The sequence below is a fragment of the Sparus aurata genome, chromosome 15 (genome assembly GCF_900880675.1).
Source record: "Sparus aurata chromosome 15, fSpaAur1.1, whole genome shotgun sequence".
Lineage (NCBI taxonomy): Eukaryota > Metazoa > Chordata > Actinopteri > Spariformes > Sparidae > Sparus > Sparus aurata.
The window spans coordinates 21,254,638-21,272,953 of NC_044201.1; the positions used below are offsets into that span (position 1 = coordinate 21,254,638).

The following is an 18,316-nucleotide window of genomic DNA, read 5'->3' on the forward strand; positions in this document are numbered from 1 at the left end:
CCTTGCTTGGACCATAGCCATCTTTCAACTCTGCCTCCATTTTGTGTGAACTACACACCTGTAAGGTTTCATGACTTCATCTGTATTTTGTCATGGTTGTGACAAATCTCTTTCCACAAACAGACAGGGGTGTAACGCCAGACGGACAGATGGACAGACAAATACAAATCTAGCAAAATACTAAAAATCGCTTCTGTGTTAGTTCACAAAAGGTGTCACAAGGAGCACATTTTGACATGATTACACACACACAAACACACACAGACACAAACACTGAAAACATTACCGGCTGATGCGGTCACAGCTGTTAACAAAGGTGCAGTCACTTTTTGTACATAGTCACAGCAACCTTTATCCTTTTTTTTAAATTGCCACGTAGATGTGCAAACAATGCTAAATGTAGAGCCCAGGTTTTTTTTTTTTATGTCAGACTTATAAAATCTGGCTTAATAAATGAAATGTTAAGCTAGAGACCTCAAGGACGCAATAAAAATTCTTTCAAAATGAGTCAGAAAAGTTCTGCCTTCCATGTGGATATTTCTTTGCTGTTCCTTTGATGAAACCAAAAGGATCAGTACGTCTAGTGCTAAAAATAAAACGCCTGTTGGTTGCAGTGTTTTATGCCCACATTACTTTAAACCATAAATACGAGCTGGAGAAGAAAGATGTGCACATACACAGGATTCGTGTTATTCCACCGATAACAGCATCTTTTCCGAGCTGATAGACCTTCTCTCGGCGGCTGCCTGCTCCAGGGGTTTTCAGGGTGTTTGGATCTTTAATGGGTTTGGATTTGCTCCTCACCTCGCCAACAAAAAGAAGGATCAGGATGTCTGGGATGCTGAGAGGAAGGAGGGCAGCCAATTGCACTAATAGACATCGCTTCCATCTCGCTCTCCATCTCTCTGTGTCTGCCTTGAAGGATGGATTGATCTCATCTGCCCCAGGGCTGAGATTCAAACATCTGTCTGGCTCCCCTCCTTCCCTTCCTCCTCCTCTGTCAGCCAGCCAGTGTCTCCCAGAGAGTCTCCCCTTTTGCTTGCCTCTATTACAGGCATGATGAGGGGAAGACGTGGTCTACTGCAGGCAGCTGGGAGGCTCTTGGATGGATGGATGGATGGATTGATATCACCAGGGCTTGTACAGGTGATTCGACAACCAGCTTACTTTACATTCTGTGCGCAAATCCAAATCATAAGCTGTCAAACGAAGTGAGACAATGATCTCAGATGCTGCGCTCTCCGTCGCCCACGAGAGCCGCTTCTTATGGGTTTATTTCATTATTTCGGCCCCCTGCTGCTTTGAAGCAGAGCTAAACAATTTACAATGAATGCAAATGAGCTTAAACATCTTGATCCCCAAATTTACCAGTAAATTAAAGGTCAGATTCACAGCAAGCCGGCAACAGATGGAACGATATTTCTGTGCCTGTAGACAGAAATAACAAAGTTGTTTTTAGACGTAATGAAATAAAAGGTTTTATATCAAGAATACCTAATTTGTTGTTTTTTCAATAAAGAACTCCCCCATTAAGTACTCTGGGATGACATTCATGCTGCATTTTAGTGGTAAAAATAAGGATCATCATCAGAATCTCTTCGGAACAGCTGTCTCTGCTGAACACCTTTGAATATTAAAACCGGTTGACAAGCAAAATATAATTAATGCTGGCAGAGAGGCAGAGTCTGTGAAGCATACAGTCGTAATGTCTCAGGGATGGCCAGAGGTTTTCTCTGTATCTGCCAGACACATGAAAGGCTTTTGCTTTTTGCTTCAGACAGAAAATAAACCGGCAGTCACGGCTCTCTGCAATAAAAAGCTGAATATTAGTATCGCACACTTTCGTGGGAAGCAGGCAACAGAAATACACAGAATGGACACGGAAAACAAGCTGATTGTGGCAGAAAAGGTGTCCTTCTGGATCTTCCGATATTTTCAACAATCTACTTGTGTCCGATATTTCATCATTGTAATCTGTATACTTTGTTTAACAACTACCGCAAGTCTGTCCGTCACGGCAGAGACCCCTCCTCTGTGGCTCTTCCTGAGGTTTCTTCCATTTTGTTCCCTGCTGAAAAAATTAAATACAATTCTGGTCCAGCGCTCTCTCACTTTAATCAAGGATCTAAGGTGTGTTTTCAAACGTTTTCTGCTCAAGGAACAGCTCAAGGGCAGGCCGAAATCTTGGAACAAATCTGTATTCATGTAAGTGAATAACAGCCTCATATTACGAGCAGCCTAGTCGCTCTGTACACTTTTAATTTTGGTTGCCTGGAAGGATTTTACGGTACAGAATTTGCCTATGTAGTGCGAAATCATGTGTAAGAACTGATATGGTTAAACAAAACAGATAATCACTCCTTATTTATTGTATAGTTGTATATTGCAGTAATAATATATGGTTTAAGGTCTAAGATGGGTGTCTTACACTGGACAAATTATAGAGCCTCCTGAGGCTGAATTGTGATTGATTTGATTTGATCCTGAATATTTCCCACCTTGAAGCGCTTGGTGACTAGTTTTTTTCCTTCCATGTCCCGTCGACCTACCATAGTTTTTGTTTTATTTTGGTTTTTAATTGTTGTTTTCACAAGACCCCTCTTTCACAGCAGACATTTAGAATTGTCATAACAGTAAAAAAAAAAAAGCAGAAGTGTGAACAGTATCGACAACAATAGCTCCATTCAATTAAGTCCTCCAGTACGCCATGTGAGTGAAGTGAGCCTGCACAACACCAGAGCCCGGCAACTGGCTCACCTTAACAGAACACAGCCGACATTGAATGTAAAAAATTCCACCTGTGCTTTTCCTGCTTTGACAGGACAAAATGTCTGATGTGAAAGGTGTCTATTAAGTTTAGTTCCAATAAGTTTCAGTACTGTTTTTATTTGAACTTATTCGGTTTTGCGCTCTGTTTTTCTCCCAAATTCTGTTTTTTGTTTTTAGTCTAGTTCACTAAAATGTTGTTTCACATCTGATTTTTAGTTTAGTTTTAGTTAACTCCAATAACCGTGCCGCACATCACAACTCTTTAATGTTTTTCGCTGTATGTACTTTTCACTTTCCTTTATACTGTGATCAAAATATCGGGCCAACAAAGCTTCCTAAGGAGCTGAATAGAGAGAGTGAATTAGTGTGTAAAACATGGGATCTACAGCGACCTCCAGAGGTGGAAAGTAGAACAACAGAACAACACACACACAAATACATTGGACTCTATGTAACTTTCTTAAACATGTCAAAATGTACTCATATTTAAAGGACACCAATAACTGATTTGAGGAAGGTCTGACTGATTCTCTCTTAATATATGAGACTATTCCTGGATGTGTGGACTGAATAACCCAAACACAAACTTTTGCCGAAGTTCTGCTCTGCATTTCTGTCTTTTTGGATGCTTTTATAATTCTTATCCCAGCCTGCCTTGTGCTTTGTGCTTCAGCTGTACGGAGGATGAAACAGTAGTACAGATAATTTCAAACATCAGGCTCGTTGTGCTTTTTTGGCTCACATGAAAACACACACACACACACACACACACACACAAACACACACACATGCTCGGCTGTATTCTGGCATCTGTCAGTGGCGAAACAATATGTGGATCAGAGAGGGGAAAACGAGAATGGTGAAAGAAGTTTGGAAAATTGCACAGGAGTCTCTTGAGGTGTTCACACGCAAGGCTACATGGAGTGCAGCTCTCTCTTTACAGCCTGAGCTACAAAGGGGAGCGTCCACACGTTACATTTTCCTGCACAGTGAGAGGAATTATTAAAAAAATGAAGCTTAAAAATCAGTCAAACCTGCAATTAAACACATACTTATTTATATCTTATTACGTAATTCATACAATTAGCTAATAGTTTTGAAAGTCTGTCCTTAAATGTGATTTTCTGCAAAGGCCTCATGTTGAACTGTTCCTGCCCGTGGGCCTAATTGTATTTTCGTGCGTGAACAAGGGGCTCATTGTAATGCGCTGGTAACGTGGATCCCCAAATTGATGGACACATAACAGGGTCATCATTCATTAGCATTTTAACAATTCCTTCAGCTATGACACCGGATCGTGTGAATTCATTATCATACAGGGGCTGCGGTTCATCCAGCCACCTATTAGTAACGCCAATTAGTTTACTGGGACGGGTTTAGAGGATGCAAATAGGCCCGCCGACTCGCTCAGGCAACCAGAGCTGCTCGAAGTGTTTTCATGTCAAGGCTCCCATGACAGAGGTTTTTTGTCCCAGTGACCCACTGTTGGATATGATTTTACAACAGTGGTGTTATAAATGATTCATTTTTGTCTAGATTTGACTCACTCCCTTACAAATGATCAGACTTATTTATGATTTAAGCTTGTTATAGCACAATTAACTCGTTGTTTGTTGTGTTTTTGGAGCCCCTTTGTCGTGAGTTTGAGCACTTGAACTTGCATTTCTTTCTAAATGGTGAAACAGATTGCCTTTTATCTGGACAGCAAGAAACACTGCTGCTGATGTTGCTCCGTGTCCTGGATTTGCTTCGCTCTTCTCTTGGATGTCACATAGGAAACTTGCAGCCCAAATGTCTCCGGCTCTGCAGCACGTCACCCTGCAAAAGACACGTTCTTTATATAAATATCAACCTCGGGCAGATAGAAGTACAAACTCATACGAAAGGATAGACCAGTAGAGTGTGAGCACATGCAACAACATGCAACAACTGAAAGGTTAAACAGGCCTTGCCACACAAAGCCTCTATATTTCTTCATGAGAGGCACAGCGAGCCTTTAGTTTCCCTGAAAAGTGCTGGTCATAATTGTGGTAAATCATGAGAGTTATACCTGTTATAATCCCCAGAGGCCTCTTTCTCTTCTACGTAAACCGATCCCTGCTTGGGCTACATTACTCATTTATTACTTCCCTTTTAACACCTTTAATTCTGTTAATTTTAGGGACTCTAAAAGAGGTTAATGCCTTAAATGTACAATAAATCCTTCTCTATTTCCACAAAGCAAACCTGTTTCATAAAGCTACATTTTCCCTGTATCCGCAGCCTGTGTCGCTGGGGGTTTTTCACTTGCCACTCGCAGAGCTCAGACTGTCAATCTGACAGCACATCGCAAACTGAAGGCAGCCATGCATGTAAACTGTAGTCAGTGCTGAAGGTGTCGGACAGACAGTATCATGACTTAAAGTGGGACAAAAAGGAGGTTATCCCCTGTATGTCTTCAGTGTTTTCTAAAACAACAGCATGCCACAAGCAAAAATGGTAATCATCCATCACTTGAGATCAAGTTTAGCTCTTCAATCCAGCTAAATGTCCAAAACTTTGAGATGTTTTATTTGAAATTAGAGAAATCAGTCAGTTCTGAATTATTAGAGTCCTAAGAGTCAAAACCTTACGATGAGCATTTTATTACTTATTTCCCTATGACATCTGGGGCTGTACAACCAAATGACTGACACGTCTCCTCTTCAGTCAGTTCTGAGTCATTTGCTTAAAACTACAGTGTAGAAGCACAGCAGAGGTTTCTTGTATGACTCCACCTATTTCCAAGGTGTATGGAAATGGGAAACAGTCTAACAGGGCCAAAAGTGCAGCAACACTTGTAGTAACTAGAACAACTTTATTATTATTAGACTGATGTATTTTGTTGTGTTCATTGTGATAAAAATCATAGCAACATTCAAGGTACTTTTTAAAGATTCAAATCTTCAGTAGGAACCAATGGGCTTTGTTAGGTGCCACAGACGGGAAGTGCTGAGGAATGGTCCAACCACAGATAAGTTAAAACTGAGCTTTTCTTTATGTTGCAGCTTTACGTTTGTTTGGGTTGAATTTTCCATCTCTCTCTTGTTTTGGTCACCACGATCACAGATGGAGATGGCCCGACTTTCTGTGAAAAATAGCTGGATTTCTAGCTAGTTTTGGTCGCCACAAAAACAGCTGGGAATGTCCTCAGGTCTCCTTAAAAAAATGAGGTTTTGTCATCACAAAAAAAACGTCTGGAAATATTCCCGGGTGTCCCTCAACCACATATCCAGTGGTGTGACTTGAACTGTTAGCTGCTTGGCAGTCTTGTTGGCTTGTAATAACATGTAATAAAATGTCAGCCTGGGACGTATATGTTGTTTGAAGAAACGTTGACTGCTAACATCATTTTCTGGCGACGGGGTTCAACAGGAGTGGCCGGGACGAGCTCTTTAGTAAGCTAACAAATTCTATAACGTCAAAACTGTTATAGCTTCACACTGGGGATTAAAACTACAGGTATAAAAACTGCGGCTAACGCGACATAATTTGTCTTACCTCTGGAAGTTGTACCCCTGTTTTTAGCTACTTAGCTCAGTTAGCCGTGCACCTAGCGGTCTGGACTGGGAGCTTGGAGAACTGCAAACATAATTTCGCTGGCGACTGGGTTCACAAGGAGGGGGCGGGAATAAGTGTTTAGCATGCTAACAAATGTCATAACGTCAACATCTTATTAATTGTACCTTTACTATTATAATTGCAGGTACAAGCCAAACTGTAGCTAACACAACCTATATATATATATATTACATGGTGCACCTGTTTTAATCATTGATCAACACCTAGTAGTTTTGCCAGTAGCAAACAGCCTCATCAAAGGTCTTTGTGTTCCATATTTAAGCAGCACCTCTGTAAACCAGCAGGGGTTTTTCCCTTCCTGTCAAGGTGCTGCACCTGCTCACATCAGCTCCGCCTCCCTCGCCCCCCCTCCTCCTGCTCCGGCTTGACTACAGTACCCATGGCGCACCGCGCCTCTCACCACTCTCTCGCTCCGCGCTGCGCCAGTCCGCCTCGCTGACTCGCAGAACCAGTCGGTTTGGCCCAGCTTCTTCTTTCCTGCCTTCTCACTGTGCGTGCTGCTGCTGTTGTTGTTGCCTGGTGTCAACCTACGCCGACGAGAGAAGAAGACATATCCCTCCCTCTCTTCTGTTGGAGGGCCGCTTCCAATTTGCCTTCACTTTCCTCCTCGCCGGCTCCATTGGCTTCCGCGCCGTGCCAGTCAACTCGCCTCCTTTTCCCAGCCCCGAGTTGAGCAGCAACAGCTCGGAAACATCTGGCCGCCGCAGAGTGCTAGACTCCCCGTCCCCTCCGCCTGCTCGCCTCGGCAGCCTGTTATGGAAATTAGTCCAAAGTCAATCTAGTTGTGTCTCCAAGGGGAAAAAAGAAGGATTTGACGGAGGAAGCGGGGAAGACGTTGGACCGTGTTGTCTGTAAGTGCTGCCTCTTAATACCGGAGTCCGATTAAGGGAGGCTCAGGAGGGAGAGAGGGTGGGTTACGGAGGGGAAAAAGTAGCTAAACCTTCCTTAGCATGACTGTGTTGTCTCCACGCACTCATAGTTGCCATGTTAGCTCTCCCCTCGCGGTGTTTTAGCAGCTGTTGTCATAGCACCGGGGCCTTCGGAACAACTGTAAATAGCTCAATATTGTAGCCTCTTCGCCTTACTTTTGTTAGCCACGATCGGGCTATAACTAGCTAGCTGCGTGGGTCAGTGTGTCTCCGTGTGTGTCTCCCTCTTTCTCTCTCTTTCTGTGTGTGTGTGTGTGTGTGTGTGTTTGCTGTGTCTTCTGCTGAGAATGTAATTACAATCTTCATGTGTTGGTAGTTTGTTCGGGGACCGTCTCGAAACCTGACAGCACTAGTTTGACTTTTTATGCTAATTCCTTCTTCTTCTTCTTCTTCTGCTTCTCCTTCTGCTTCGTCTTCTCTTATTATCGCGTCTGCCTGCTGTAAAATGAACTTAAACACTGTGTCAGTGTAATTTAAAACTAACTTATTTATCATGTTGTTCACTTCTAAGAGTCCCATGTGTTGGAAATACAGCGCTGTCACGATTTTAAACTCTGCCAAACAGACATTAAAAATGGTCGCAGCCTGCTCTGTAATTAAAGATGCTAACTGAAACTCCAGTGGCGAAGTTAATTAAAGTTTAAGTCGGATAAATTAATGTCCCCGGCTTTGAGAGCAGGGCTGAATTTTCCACCTAAGCTTATGAACGATTGTAGAAGTCTTGTTTTGGGGGTTTTATTTTTTATTAACCGAAAACTTTAAGGAAAAAGTTCACTTATATTATCCAGAAAATGCTTGTAGTCAAAGAGGAAGAAAATCAACTGAACTATTCTTATAATTTAGCTTGACATGTATGTGAGAAAAGCCTAAATACGTTCAGTATAATATGTGCTTAAACTTACAATAAATAGAAAATGAAAGCACCTTTTATTAACTGTTCAAGTTTTCACTAAAATGAAAGTGAAATAAGGTTGCTGCTGTTGTAATAAGTTTCTCCCTGGCTTATTAAGGGCTTGTATACCTTTTTGTTAAACAGGGTTTGCACTCATTAGGTTCTTTCTTCATGACTTGTTCCCATTGTTTCCTCATTTCATTTTTGTCCGGAGAAAGAAGAAGGGGGTCCGAGCGTGATGGGGGGGGCGGGGGGGTGCATGGATGGATGGATGGGTGGATGAATGAGTGAGTGAATGAATGAATACAAGACAAGGCAGCGGCGGTGAACCGTAAAGAAGTGGAAAACAATATCAGCTGCGTGCGTCTGTCAGTTGCAAATGTGCTGCGTGTTTGCCTTTGTTTGGAAAAGGAAAGACGGAAAGGGAAAAAAAAAATCACAAGAAAAAAGGTTCAGTTGTTACTTAGAACCTCTGTGTATATATCCTGTAAACTTTCCCTTTCCTTGATGGTACTGGGAGCAGCAGTAGGTGGTTGTGGTTTGCGCGATTTTGGAGAGTAAACTAATTTCAAATCAGCATCCCGCTGCATTTAGTAAACCCGTGTTTTTTGTTTCCCAGAGAGAGAGAAAAAAGGGGGAGAAAGAGAGCCAGAGAGACAAAGTTGCGTGGTGTTGGTGTTGGTAGAATGAAAGAGGAGTCTGGTGGCAGGAGTGTAGAGGAGGCAGCATATGGCTGTAGAAAGAGCACAGCTGGAGGTAGCATCTCCATCTGAGGATGATGTCAGAGCAGCTGACAGGCTGCCATCCACCCCACCTCCTCCTCCTCCGTCCCTCCACCGCCTCCACCCCTCCCCAGTCCTTTATTGTGAGTCTCAGCGGCAGCCTGGGAGAGTTAGTGCTCTGTGTGTGTGTGTGTGCACGCTGTGTATGCGTGTGTGTGTGTGTGTGTGTGTGTGTTTGTGGCTGCCGATCAGCGCCAGTTAGGAGGAGGAGGAGGAGGAGGAGGAGGAGGAGGGAGGTGGTATCTCGTTCCCCCTCCAACATCTCCTCCACTTTGCATCTGTCCCTCGCAGTTTGAACAGCGTGTTTTTTTTTTTGCCTGCCTCCCTCTTCTTCTTCTTCTCTCCTCTTCTACCCACTCATTGATTCAGAGAGAGCGAGCGAGGAAGGGAAAGAGCAAGAAAGAAAGAGAGAGAGAGATACACAGCCATTCCCAGCCAGAGAGCCCAGCTATTCTGCTACAGTGGAGTTAATCAAGTTGATGCATACTGCTGCAGGTATCGTTTTGTGTGTGCGCATTTGTGTGTGTTTGAGTGAGTAGGAGAGTCCAGGGTGGTGTGTGTGTGGAGTAGTTATTCTGTTTTGTTGTGGGGATCTCCGGTGTGTCAAAGCAGTGTGAGCGCTGTGTGAAACTGCTGGTGAGTGCTTCAGTAGTAAACTTGTGCCGGTGCTGCCTGTCTGAGGGGTAATTGCAGTCCGGGAACAGTCGGCTGTGTTTTTATTTGTAGGCTGGAGACCTGCATTTAAAAACTTAGCTATTGTTTTGTTGCCTATGTGTGTTGTCAGGCATTGTGTTCAGAGGCTTATTAATTGAAAGCAAAGTTGCATCTGGGAATTTTTTTTTAAATCAAGCGTAGTTGTTGTTCTCATCATCATTAAAATAATGCTTTTTTGACTTGCGCTGCAACTGAAAAAATAATTGTAGTCTTTTTTTTTTAATAAGTTAAATTTGCGCAAAGAAAAATAAACTTATTTTTTAGGTGATAAAATAAAAAAAGTCAAACTTTGAGCAAAAAACAAAGAGAGCCGTTATTTAATCCTTATAATCTAATCTGTTTTTTTCCCTTTTGGTTAAATCTAACCCGCTGTAAAATTACTTGAAAGCATGTGCGGTTTACTCAACCCTCTTTTTTTCCCCTCCTGTCGGCTGGAGTAGAGGAGACTAATTTAGAAGTTGCAGATTTGAGCTGCCTGAATTGGCTAGACAGCTGTAATCGCACTCCCTCCTAGTCTTAATCTCTTTATCTGGCTAGCAGCTGCCATATGGCCCCCGTCAGCTGGATCAGATGTGGGTAAGCCTCCCTCCCCGGCCGTCCCAGCCTCTCTCTCTCTCTCTCTCTCTCCCTCTCACACTCGCTTCCCCTCTGGGGGTGTCTCTCTCGGACCCCTGCCTGGCCTGGGCTGGGCTGGACAGGGCCGGGCGGGCAGGGTGACGGGGTGCTGCCCTCCTGAGCCTCCGCCGACGGGCTCCCTCCCCACCGCCGCCACCGCCGTCTTTATTTTTAGCCATCTTTAAGGATTAGGATTGATGCTGTGACGAGCAGGGCACTTACAGTGATTGTACTGTAAATCTTCTCTTCTGGGTGGTGGTGGGCGGAGGGTTTGGGTGGGGGGGTTGAGGAAGAGGGCAGTTTGTATTATGGGGCGGATGTGCAGGGTTTTTCTTGTAAGATTCAGATGGGAAGGAGTGTGTGAGTGACGGATGGTGTGTGTGCGCAGAGGGAGGAGGTGGCAGAGGGGTTTGGCTGGACAGAGGAGGGGGGTGGGGGGAGGAGGTGGGAGGTGGTACACCCTTGTCCCCGTAAGCCCCCTCATTAAAAGCAGTCTGAACGAGCCGGAGGGCGAGCACACACACACACATGAACAACACACACACACACAGTCTCACACACACTGACATTCTTGGTTTAGCTTCATTCAGATGAGGTGATTTAACTGCTTTGGTTAACACAGTGCAGAGCGGGACCGATGTATTTTCTCAGGCAGGACAAATCGACTCGGTTAACAGGTGGGACTTAATGATTTTACACATTTCGTTCTCCTCATCGCCGTCTGTCATCTGAAATTTTTGCCTGATTAGATGTTGATTTATTTAATCAATCAGACACATTTTTAAAAGAGCATCGCTGCAACTTTTCTGCCTTTCCCCCCCCCCCCCCGTCGTCTAATCTTAAACCTAAAGCCGCCGCTTGCAGGTTAAACGAGGGACAAGCTGTTTTGTTTTCAGCGCTGCTATTTCAATTGGACAGTTCTCCTGCTCGACTTAGCCTGTGGAGGTGGTTGGTAGGTAGGCTGGTACTAAGTGTGTGTGTGTGAGTATGTGTGTGTTGCGTACGTGAGGACAGTGTGTGCAGCTGAAAGCCGGTTACCTAAAAGGGCTGTGCCAGGCCAGGCCAAAGTGGGTTAATAAAAATAACCAGCGTAGGAGCAGCGACAATCCAGGAGTGCAGGCAGAGGAGTTAGAGAGATACAGAAAAAGAGAACGCAGAGACAGAGTGGAAGAATCTGTCGCTGGTGCTGGTTTACCTGAGATTAAGTCGTTCTGTGGGTAAAACTGAATCAGGGGTTTTTCTTTAATTACTAAAACTATCAATTACTATTATTCTTTTTAATTGTAATTATCATCAGTATATCATCTTTCCAATTTTCTTTTAATTTATTTTAAATAACGTAAATAATTAGTTAAATTAAAACAGCATTTGGCATCATTGTGCGGAGGAATGTGCACATGCAGCTGAGTGGTATATCTGAATTTGAGCAAGCTTCTCTTAATGTTGAGATTGTGACCAAAAAAAAATCATCTGTGCGTCAAAATTATGAGCAGATTTTAAATGTTATCCTTGCTGCATTTTGTCTTATTTTATTTTACTTTTTCTATGTGTAAAAAAAAAATCTTTTTTTATACTCGGTCTTCCTGTTTTTACTGACCTATCTACAATGTTTTCTTTACGCTTGTTCGTTCTCTTCTCTGTGTTCAGCGTCTCATGCCATATGTGTTTTTGGCATTTGTCTCTCCTCTCTCGCATTTCACTGTTTTTATTTTAATTGGCCTCGTTTAAGATAATTTTTTTCACAGAAATTGTGTTGTTAACAGAAAAACCTAAGTGATGATTAAAAAACAATGTCATGATCTCAACATTCACTTGAATTTTACCTCAGACACACATTTAATTTTAAAATTGAATAGAGTTACTTTAGAGCCTCTCTGTTGCTGTCGTCGTTCAGTTTAAATTATCTTTCTGCCTTTCACCTACATTTATTGTTTCCTTTTGTGTTTGCATATTTATCTTATTTATTTGAAATGCAGCACTTAATCAAAATCCTGCAAAACCCTTTTAAAACCTCGCACTAGGTGTAAATCTAAAGTCTGACATGAATGTACAACCTTGATAAGACGTGTCTAACTTTGTCTCTGCCTCTGTGTCTCTGTGTGGCTGCAGGTTATGAGGACGGCAGGATGGAGTTCCCAGACCACAGCAGACATTTACTTCAGTGTCTGAGCGAGCAGCGGCACCAGGGCTTCCTGTGCGACTCCACAGTGCTAGTGGGTGATGCCCAGTTCCGGGCCCACCGTGCTGTGTTGGCGTCCTGCAGCATGTACTTTCACCTCTTCTACAAGGACCAGCTGGACAAAAGAGACGTGGTGCACCTCAACAGTGACATCGTCACAGCCCCGGCCTTCTCCCTGCTCCTGGAGTTCATGTATGAGGGCAAGCTGCAGTTCCAGGACCTTCCCGTAGAGGATGTGCTGGCAGCGGCCAGCTACTTACACATGTATGACATTGTCAAGGTGTGTAAGAAACGTTTGAAGCAGAAGGCCACGACGGAGGCAGACAGCACGCGCCGGGAGGAAGATGGCGGGTCGAGCTGCTCCGATAAGGCTGATAGTTTATCAGATGGTTCCACAGGCCGGCCTGCCACGGCGGACCTGCTACATAGTGATGAAGAGGAGGAGGCAAAGGCAGAGGGAGGGCCGCTGTGGCTGAGGCTGCCGTCTGCAGACAGATCAGGGACACCTGCCATGGCTACAACCAGCCCAGGGCGCGGTGAGGCGGAGATGCAGACTGGGGAAGGTCTGGGGGAAGGAGGGAAGCTGCTCTCCCCGGCTGGCAGCCCCACCAGCTCCACCGGATCCCTCTCACAGAGGTCCCACTGCTCTGTGAGCTCTCGAGGAGGGCACAGGGGCAGGAGGGTGTCAAATGATGCGGTTGACTGCGTCCTGGATCTGTCAGTCAAGCCAATTGCCAGTAGCAACCACAGTAACCACCACCAGTCCTATTTCAGCGGGGCAGCTACACCCGACAGCCTCCAGAGCCCATTGGCTGTGAGGGTAAAGGTGGAGAGGGGTGTGGCTTCAGACGAGGAAGAGGAGCTTGGAGGTGGGGACTATGACATGGAGCACAGCGGCATCACCAAGGCGACTGTTCCCAGCACCAACGGGGGCCTGACCCACCACGGGGTCGGAGGGCCTCTGTCGGCCCAGCGGAGGCTCGGCCTGGAGGCGCACCTGTCTGCTCTGCGAGAGGCCTCTCTGGCCTCAGAGCTGGAGCGGGACGAGAAGCCTTCAGCCACAGGAGATGACGAGGACATACTGGGGGGTGAAAACGAGCGCGCCCAGGCTGAGGCAGCCAGCATGGATAGTTCCTTGCTACCCTACGTCTCCAACATGCTGTCAGCTCCACATACCCAGATCTTCATGTGCCCGCTGTGTAACAAGGTTTTCCCCTCCCCGCACATCCTCCAGCTCCACCTCAGCTCCCACTTCAGGGAGCAGGAGGGCATCCGCTCCAAGCCCGCTGGAGACGTCAACGTGCCCACCTGCACCATCTGCAGCAAGACCTTCTCCTGCATGTACACGCTGAAGCGCCATGAGCGGACACACTCCGGTGAGAAACCCTACACCTGCACCACCTGCGGCAAGAGCTTCCAATACTCACACAACCTCAGCCGCCACGCAGTGGTGCACACGCGTGAGAAGCCGCACGCTTGCAAGTGGTGCGAGCGGCGCTTCACGCAGTCCGGGGACCTCTACCGACACATTCGCAAGTTCCATTGCGAACTGGTCAACTCGCTGTCAGTGAAGAGTGAACCGCTGGCACTGCCCAATGTCAGGGATTGGGCGATTGAGGACAGTTCCCAGGAACTGTGGAAGTAGTGACAGACTGTTGGGGTTGATAAAGGGAAAGAGCAGAGAGTGAAAGAAGGGCAGAGCGGCATGGGGAGGTGAAAGGGAGGTGGAAAAGTTTGATGTTTGGGGTTCAAGTGAGTCATGTTCTTGTGTGTCGCAAAATCTCATTCAATTGCACTTTAATAGCACATGAAAATGTTACTACTGAGTTTTTTTTTGTTGTTGCTGTTTGGGGTAATTTTATTTTACTTTATTCTGAACTCTTTATTTTCATTTTTCATAAGTTCTGTTTGGTGGTTTTCATTGCGTCTGAGGACATGGGTCCTAGTGAGAATGTCTCGCCTTTAGAAGAGTTTTCGCTCTGTTTCATCTCAGACACAACACTCCGACGCTGGCCAGCGTATCGGTCCCAGTTCCACAGACAGCAAACACCACTGCAGGAGTTCAGGTCGAACACACTGAAGTGAAAAAGCATTACAATACACTAAACGGGTACTGTGATCACCACGAGTCGATACCACCACACACACACACAGTTTGAAGAAGTGTGTGTGTGTGATACTGCACTACTCTGGCAAAAATTTCACCTGACGAGCGTGAGTGTGTATGAGTGTGTTTTTGTGTGTATTAATTTTATTTTCTACTGGCATGGAGGTGTTGTTGGCGAAGCGCTCCCCGCTTCTCTTGTTAAGCTCTTTGGTGTTGTGTGTTCAGGTTAAAGCTGACTGACTGACTGACAGACAAACTGATGGCACTCATGCAATGCACAGCCTCCTTTTTTCACTTCCAATCAATTTGAAGTATTTTCTAAAAATGAAAAGACCTTTACAAATTATTATAATAATTATTATTATTATTGTTATTAATAGAATTTTTCTTAAATGTAGCTGGCAGTCTTTAAAACATCTCGTTGAAAAGGTATTTAATTTAAGGTTGTTGTATATTGTTCTGCTATAGTTTTAGAACTTTAATCCGTTACAATTTTTTTTTTTAAATTAATGATTATTATTATTATTATTATTATTATTATTATTATTTGTTACTTTTTTTGTAATGGGACCTGCTGTTGTTGCATGACGTCCAAACCTGTATATTTTAAAATAAAAATGTGAATTTGCTGTATTACTGTACACATTGTAATTGATCAAATATTTGACAATGGGCTTTCCTTTTTTCTTTTCTTTGTGAATACTACTCCAGGGTGCGGTCCGTTGAAAAACTGAATATTATTCTCACGACTGTGGAAAAAAATGCATGAAAATTTGATTTCGTCTTAAACCTTTAAGTTGTGGTTTTTGCATCAGGGGGGAAATATGTGAACACTTCTGACAGTGAGAAGTTTTTTTTTTTCTACTTGTCGTAGGTCTGTCGCTGGGCTCCCAGAAGAATGTTACCGAATGTGTTTCCGTCGGATGTTGAAGCGATATGATGAAGCATTTTAAAGCCTGTGTCTATATGCACTGATCTCTCTGCTGCGTGTGTGTGTTTGTGTGTGTGTGGCTTGGTTATGACCAGTCAATTTAACCTACTGAAGATGTACGTCCACCCAGCACTTCCTGCTCCTGCTCCTCCTCAGGCGTTAGATTTCTCCACTGCTGTATGTTTGTTTGCCATCTCTCATGTCTCCGTCCTCTCCAGCTCTTAGACGTGGTCAAGCCATTTCTTAATTGTCTCCGCTCGTTGGTTCAGTTATGTGGCTCTGACTTGGCTGAAGGATAACAAGGAGAGAAAAAAAAGGAAGAAGGAGAGAGGCCGAAAATGAGCTGTCCTGCTGAAAGTTGAAGGGTCAGATATCTTTGTCACGATGTTGCGTCGGGCTGAGCGAGGCGGTGCTGATTGAATACAATAACCCACCTCAACTCGGTGCAGACTCAGTGGCGTGGATGTGATAAGACGTCTGTGTGTGTGTGTGTGTGTGTGTGTGTGCGTGTGTGTGTGTGTGTGTGTGTGTGTGTGTGTGTGTGTGTTCCCTCTTAAAACATAATCCTCACTTTGAGATCGATCGATGGGAGAGAATTGGCATGCCTGAATGCACCTTTTTAAGCTAAAAGACATGAAATCAGATTTTTTGCGGAAAAGATGCCTTTATTAAAAAAAAAACAAAAAAAAAACATTTTTGACGCTATGGAAGTATTTGATACTGTAGAGCATTGGAAATAGTTGTTTAAAAATCATGTATGAATTCATGGAATTTATTGAATTTATCCGAAAATGATGTCTTGTTATATTTTGATCATGTGATTTGGAGAACCTTTATTTTTTACGTGAATGTTGTGTTTGGGGCTACATCAGTTTAATTTTACCTTTTAACCTCTGAATTTCAAAATAATGGTCAAGCGTTTGTACAATCCAAAAACATTTGACTACTGAAAAAAAGTGATCGCTCCGCATTTCCCCTCACTGAGATATGTGTGCGTGTGTAGATATGTATGTGTGCACGCCCCCGTTGATGTGCATGTGTTGGTTGGGGTGGTGGTGGTGGGGGGGGGGGGGGTTTATGTGCCGCCCTGTCATCTGGTGGCACCTACAGGCTTTGCCAATGCAACAGTGTGGGTGACATTGCGGCAGTTTGCACCGCATCGTCTAATTTTCTTTTTTTTCTCGAAAAAACGTTATTTCTTCACTGGCAGCGTCTCTGCATATGGGCTCACTCCATCCTGCTGTTGTTTTCATCATTACTGCTGTTTTGTTTTTTTTGTTTTTTTTTTGTTCTTCTGGTTGTACTTGACCGCCTTAAACTGCTGTAGTCCGGGCTGTTTTATTATTTTTATTTTTTGAAGTGTGAGTGTTGGGTGGAGCGATGTCAACCGCTCAAGACGCTGTGAAGTAACCACCCTGACGAGACATCTCCATCTTTTTTTGCTGTGCTTACTTGAAAACAAAAGGGGGGGAGTTTTTTTCTTTTGTTTTGTTTTGTTTGTTTTTTTTCAAAAAAAGAAAGGTATAAAAATAAAATGTTCAAAAATGTCATAGACAGTTTATGGAAAGGCGGACGGGAGGGTGGAGGGTGGGGGGTGTGAAATGAAAAAGGACAATCACTGTCTGGGAAAAAAAAAAACAAGCAGATTTTGATTCAGATATATTTGCTCCCTCTTGAGATTAAAAATGTATCTTTTTCTTTTTTTTTTCTTTTATGTTCCTTTTTTTCAGATTTAGTCATTTTTAGCTTTGACAATCATAGTTGGGTTGATTTCTTTTTTTCTCTCAAGGGGAGTAAATTCTAATTGTGTTTAGTTTTGTAATTTTTTGGTGTGCTGTTGTTGACATTTTTAAATTGTGTGCAAACTGCAATAAATTATAAGAATCTTGGAAATTCAACATGCGTGTGACGTTCTGGTTTGTTTTTTGGACCAAAAAAAAAAAAAAAAGAATCCATTACGACTTGGTTATTTCACCTACAACAAATCTGTTTCTGCTCGTACTGACGCCGAGTTTCACCTCACAGCTCCTCTACAGCCATTTAAAAATTACAAACATAACTTAATACTTAAAATTAGCATATTTTCAAGCACAGTTTTGTAGTGTAACCCCGTCTCGCACAAACATTCAGTTTTATGGGTTGCGGGAGGTTCTGTCGTCCTGTTCCTCAGTGACTTGTGATGTGGGTGGAAGTTGTGTATGTGCAAGGACACGACATGACGGCCCGCACGCTCGCTGTGTGTGTGTGTGTGTGTGTGTGTGTGTGTGTGCGCTCGCTGTGTGCTTTTGCGTGTCTGCACAACTCCTGATATATCTGCTGCACCGGTTGAGTCGTAGGCTGCAGTTGAGAAGAAAATGTGCAGCAGCTTGTTGAGATCCAAGCCCCTGCAACACACACACACACGCACAGAGCCTCCTTCAAAGCTCCTCAAGTACAGTTTTCCAGTAAAGAAATCAGCTTTAGCTAATGTATTGTAGCTCAGTAAACCTGCTAGTACAGATGCACTAAAAGCCCCTGCACTCCGAGGCCAAGGAGCAGCGTTCATTAGGCCACAGATGGTCCCTCCAGTAAGCCCCCAGCGCACACTCACGCGATAAGCTCGCTCCTAATCTTTATGACATTGTCCTCCGTCTGAAGATTGCCTAATATTGGTTTAAGAAAACTTCCAAGTGATCAGATAAAGTTAGACATTTTAAACCTCACATGCATCGGGCGAGATTTGAATTATTTAAAATATGTTTATCTCGTGGTTTTTTTTTTTGGGAAGATGTCTTCTTTTTAAAAATCGTGTGTTTTTG

At 43.9% G+C, this 18,316-nt stretch overlaps 1 protein-coding gene and 1 long non-coding RNA gene across 7 annotated transcripts; one reads left to right on the forward strand and one right to left on the reverse strand.

Annotated features, from left to right (window-relative positions):
- Positions 1-3,367: 3,367 nt before the first annotated feature.
- On the reverse strand, positions 3,368-6,903 carry LOC115596726 (uncharacterized). The gene is made up of 2 exons (XR_003986954.1): positions 6,770-6,903; positions 3,368-4,587 (listed from the first exon to the last, which is right to left on the reverse strand). It is a non-coding gene; the product is annotated as an uncharacterized LOC115596726 (long non-coding RNA).
- A 179-nt stretch (positions 6,904-7,082) lies between these two features.
- Positions 7,083-17,416, forward strand: zbtb18 (zinc finger and BTB domain containing 18). 6 transcript variants are annotated; one of them, XM_030442098.1, is made up of 3 exons: positions 7,083-7,220; positions 9,342-9,467; positions 12,411-17,416. In XM_030442098.1, exons 2-3 carry the CDS (start codon positions 9,452-9,454, stop codon positions 14,123-14,125), a joined length of 1,731 nt encoding a protein of 576 aa, XP_030297958.1. In that variant the 5' UTR covers positions 7,083-7,220; positions 9,342-9,451; the 3' UTR covers positions 14,126-17,416. The 6 variants fall into 6 exon arrangements, with proteins under 6 accessions (XP_030297958.1, XP_030297959.1, XP_030297957.1 ...); XM_030442099.1 differs by lacking the exon at positions 9,342-9,467; XM_030442097.1 differs by lacking the exon at positions 7,083-7,220 and having other exon boundaries at positions 9,127-9,467.
- The last annotated feature ends 900 nt before the right edge of the window (positions 17,417-18,316 follow it).

Coding starts and splice junctions, on each gene's coding strand:
- zbtb18 (XM_030442096.1), top strand. CDS start 10,939: ATGTATTTTCTCAGGCAGGACAAATCGACTCGGTTAACAG. Junction 10,979..12,410: donor CAAATCGACTCGGTTAACAG/GTGGGACTTAAT, acceptor GTGTGGCTGCAG/GTTATGAGGACGGCAGGATG.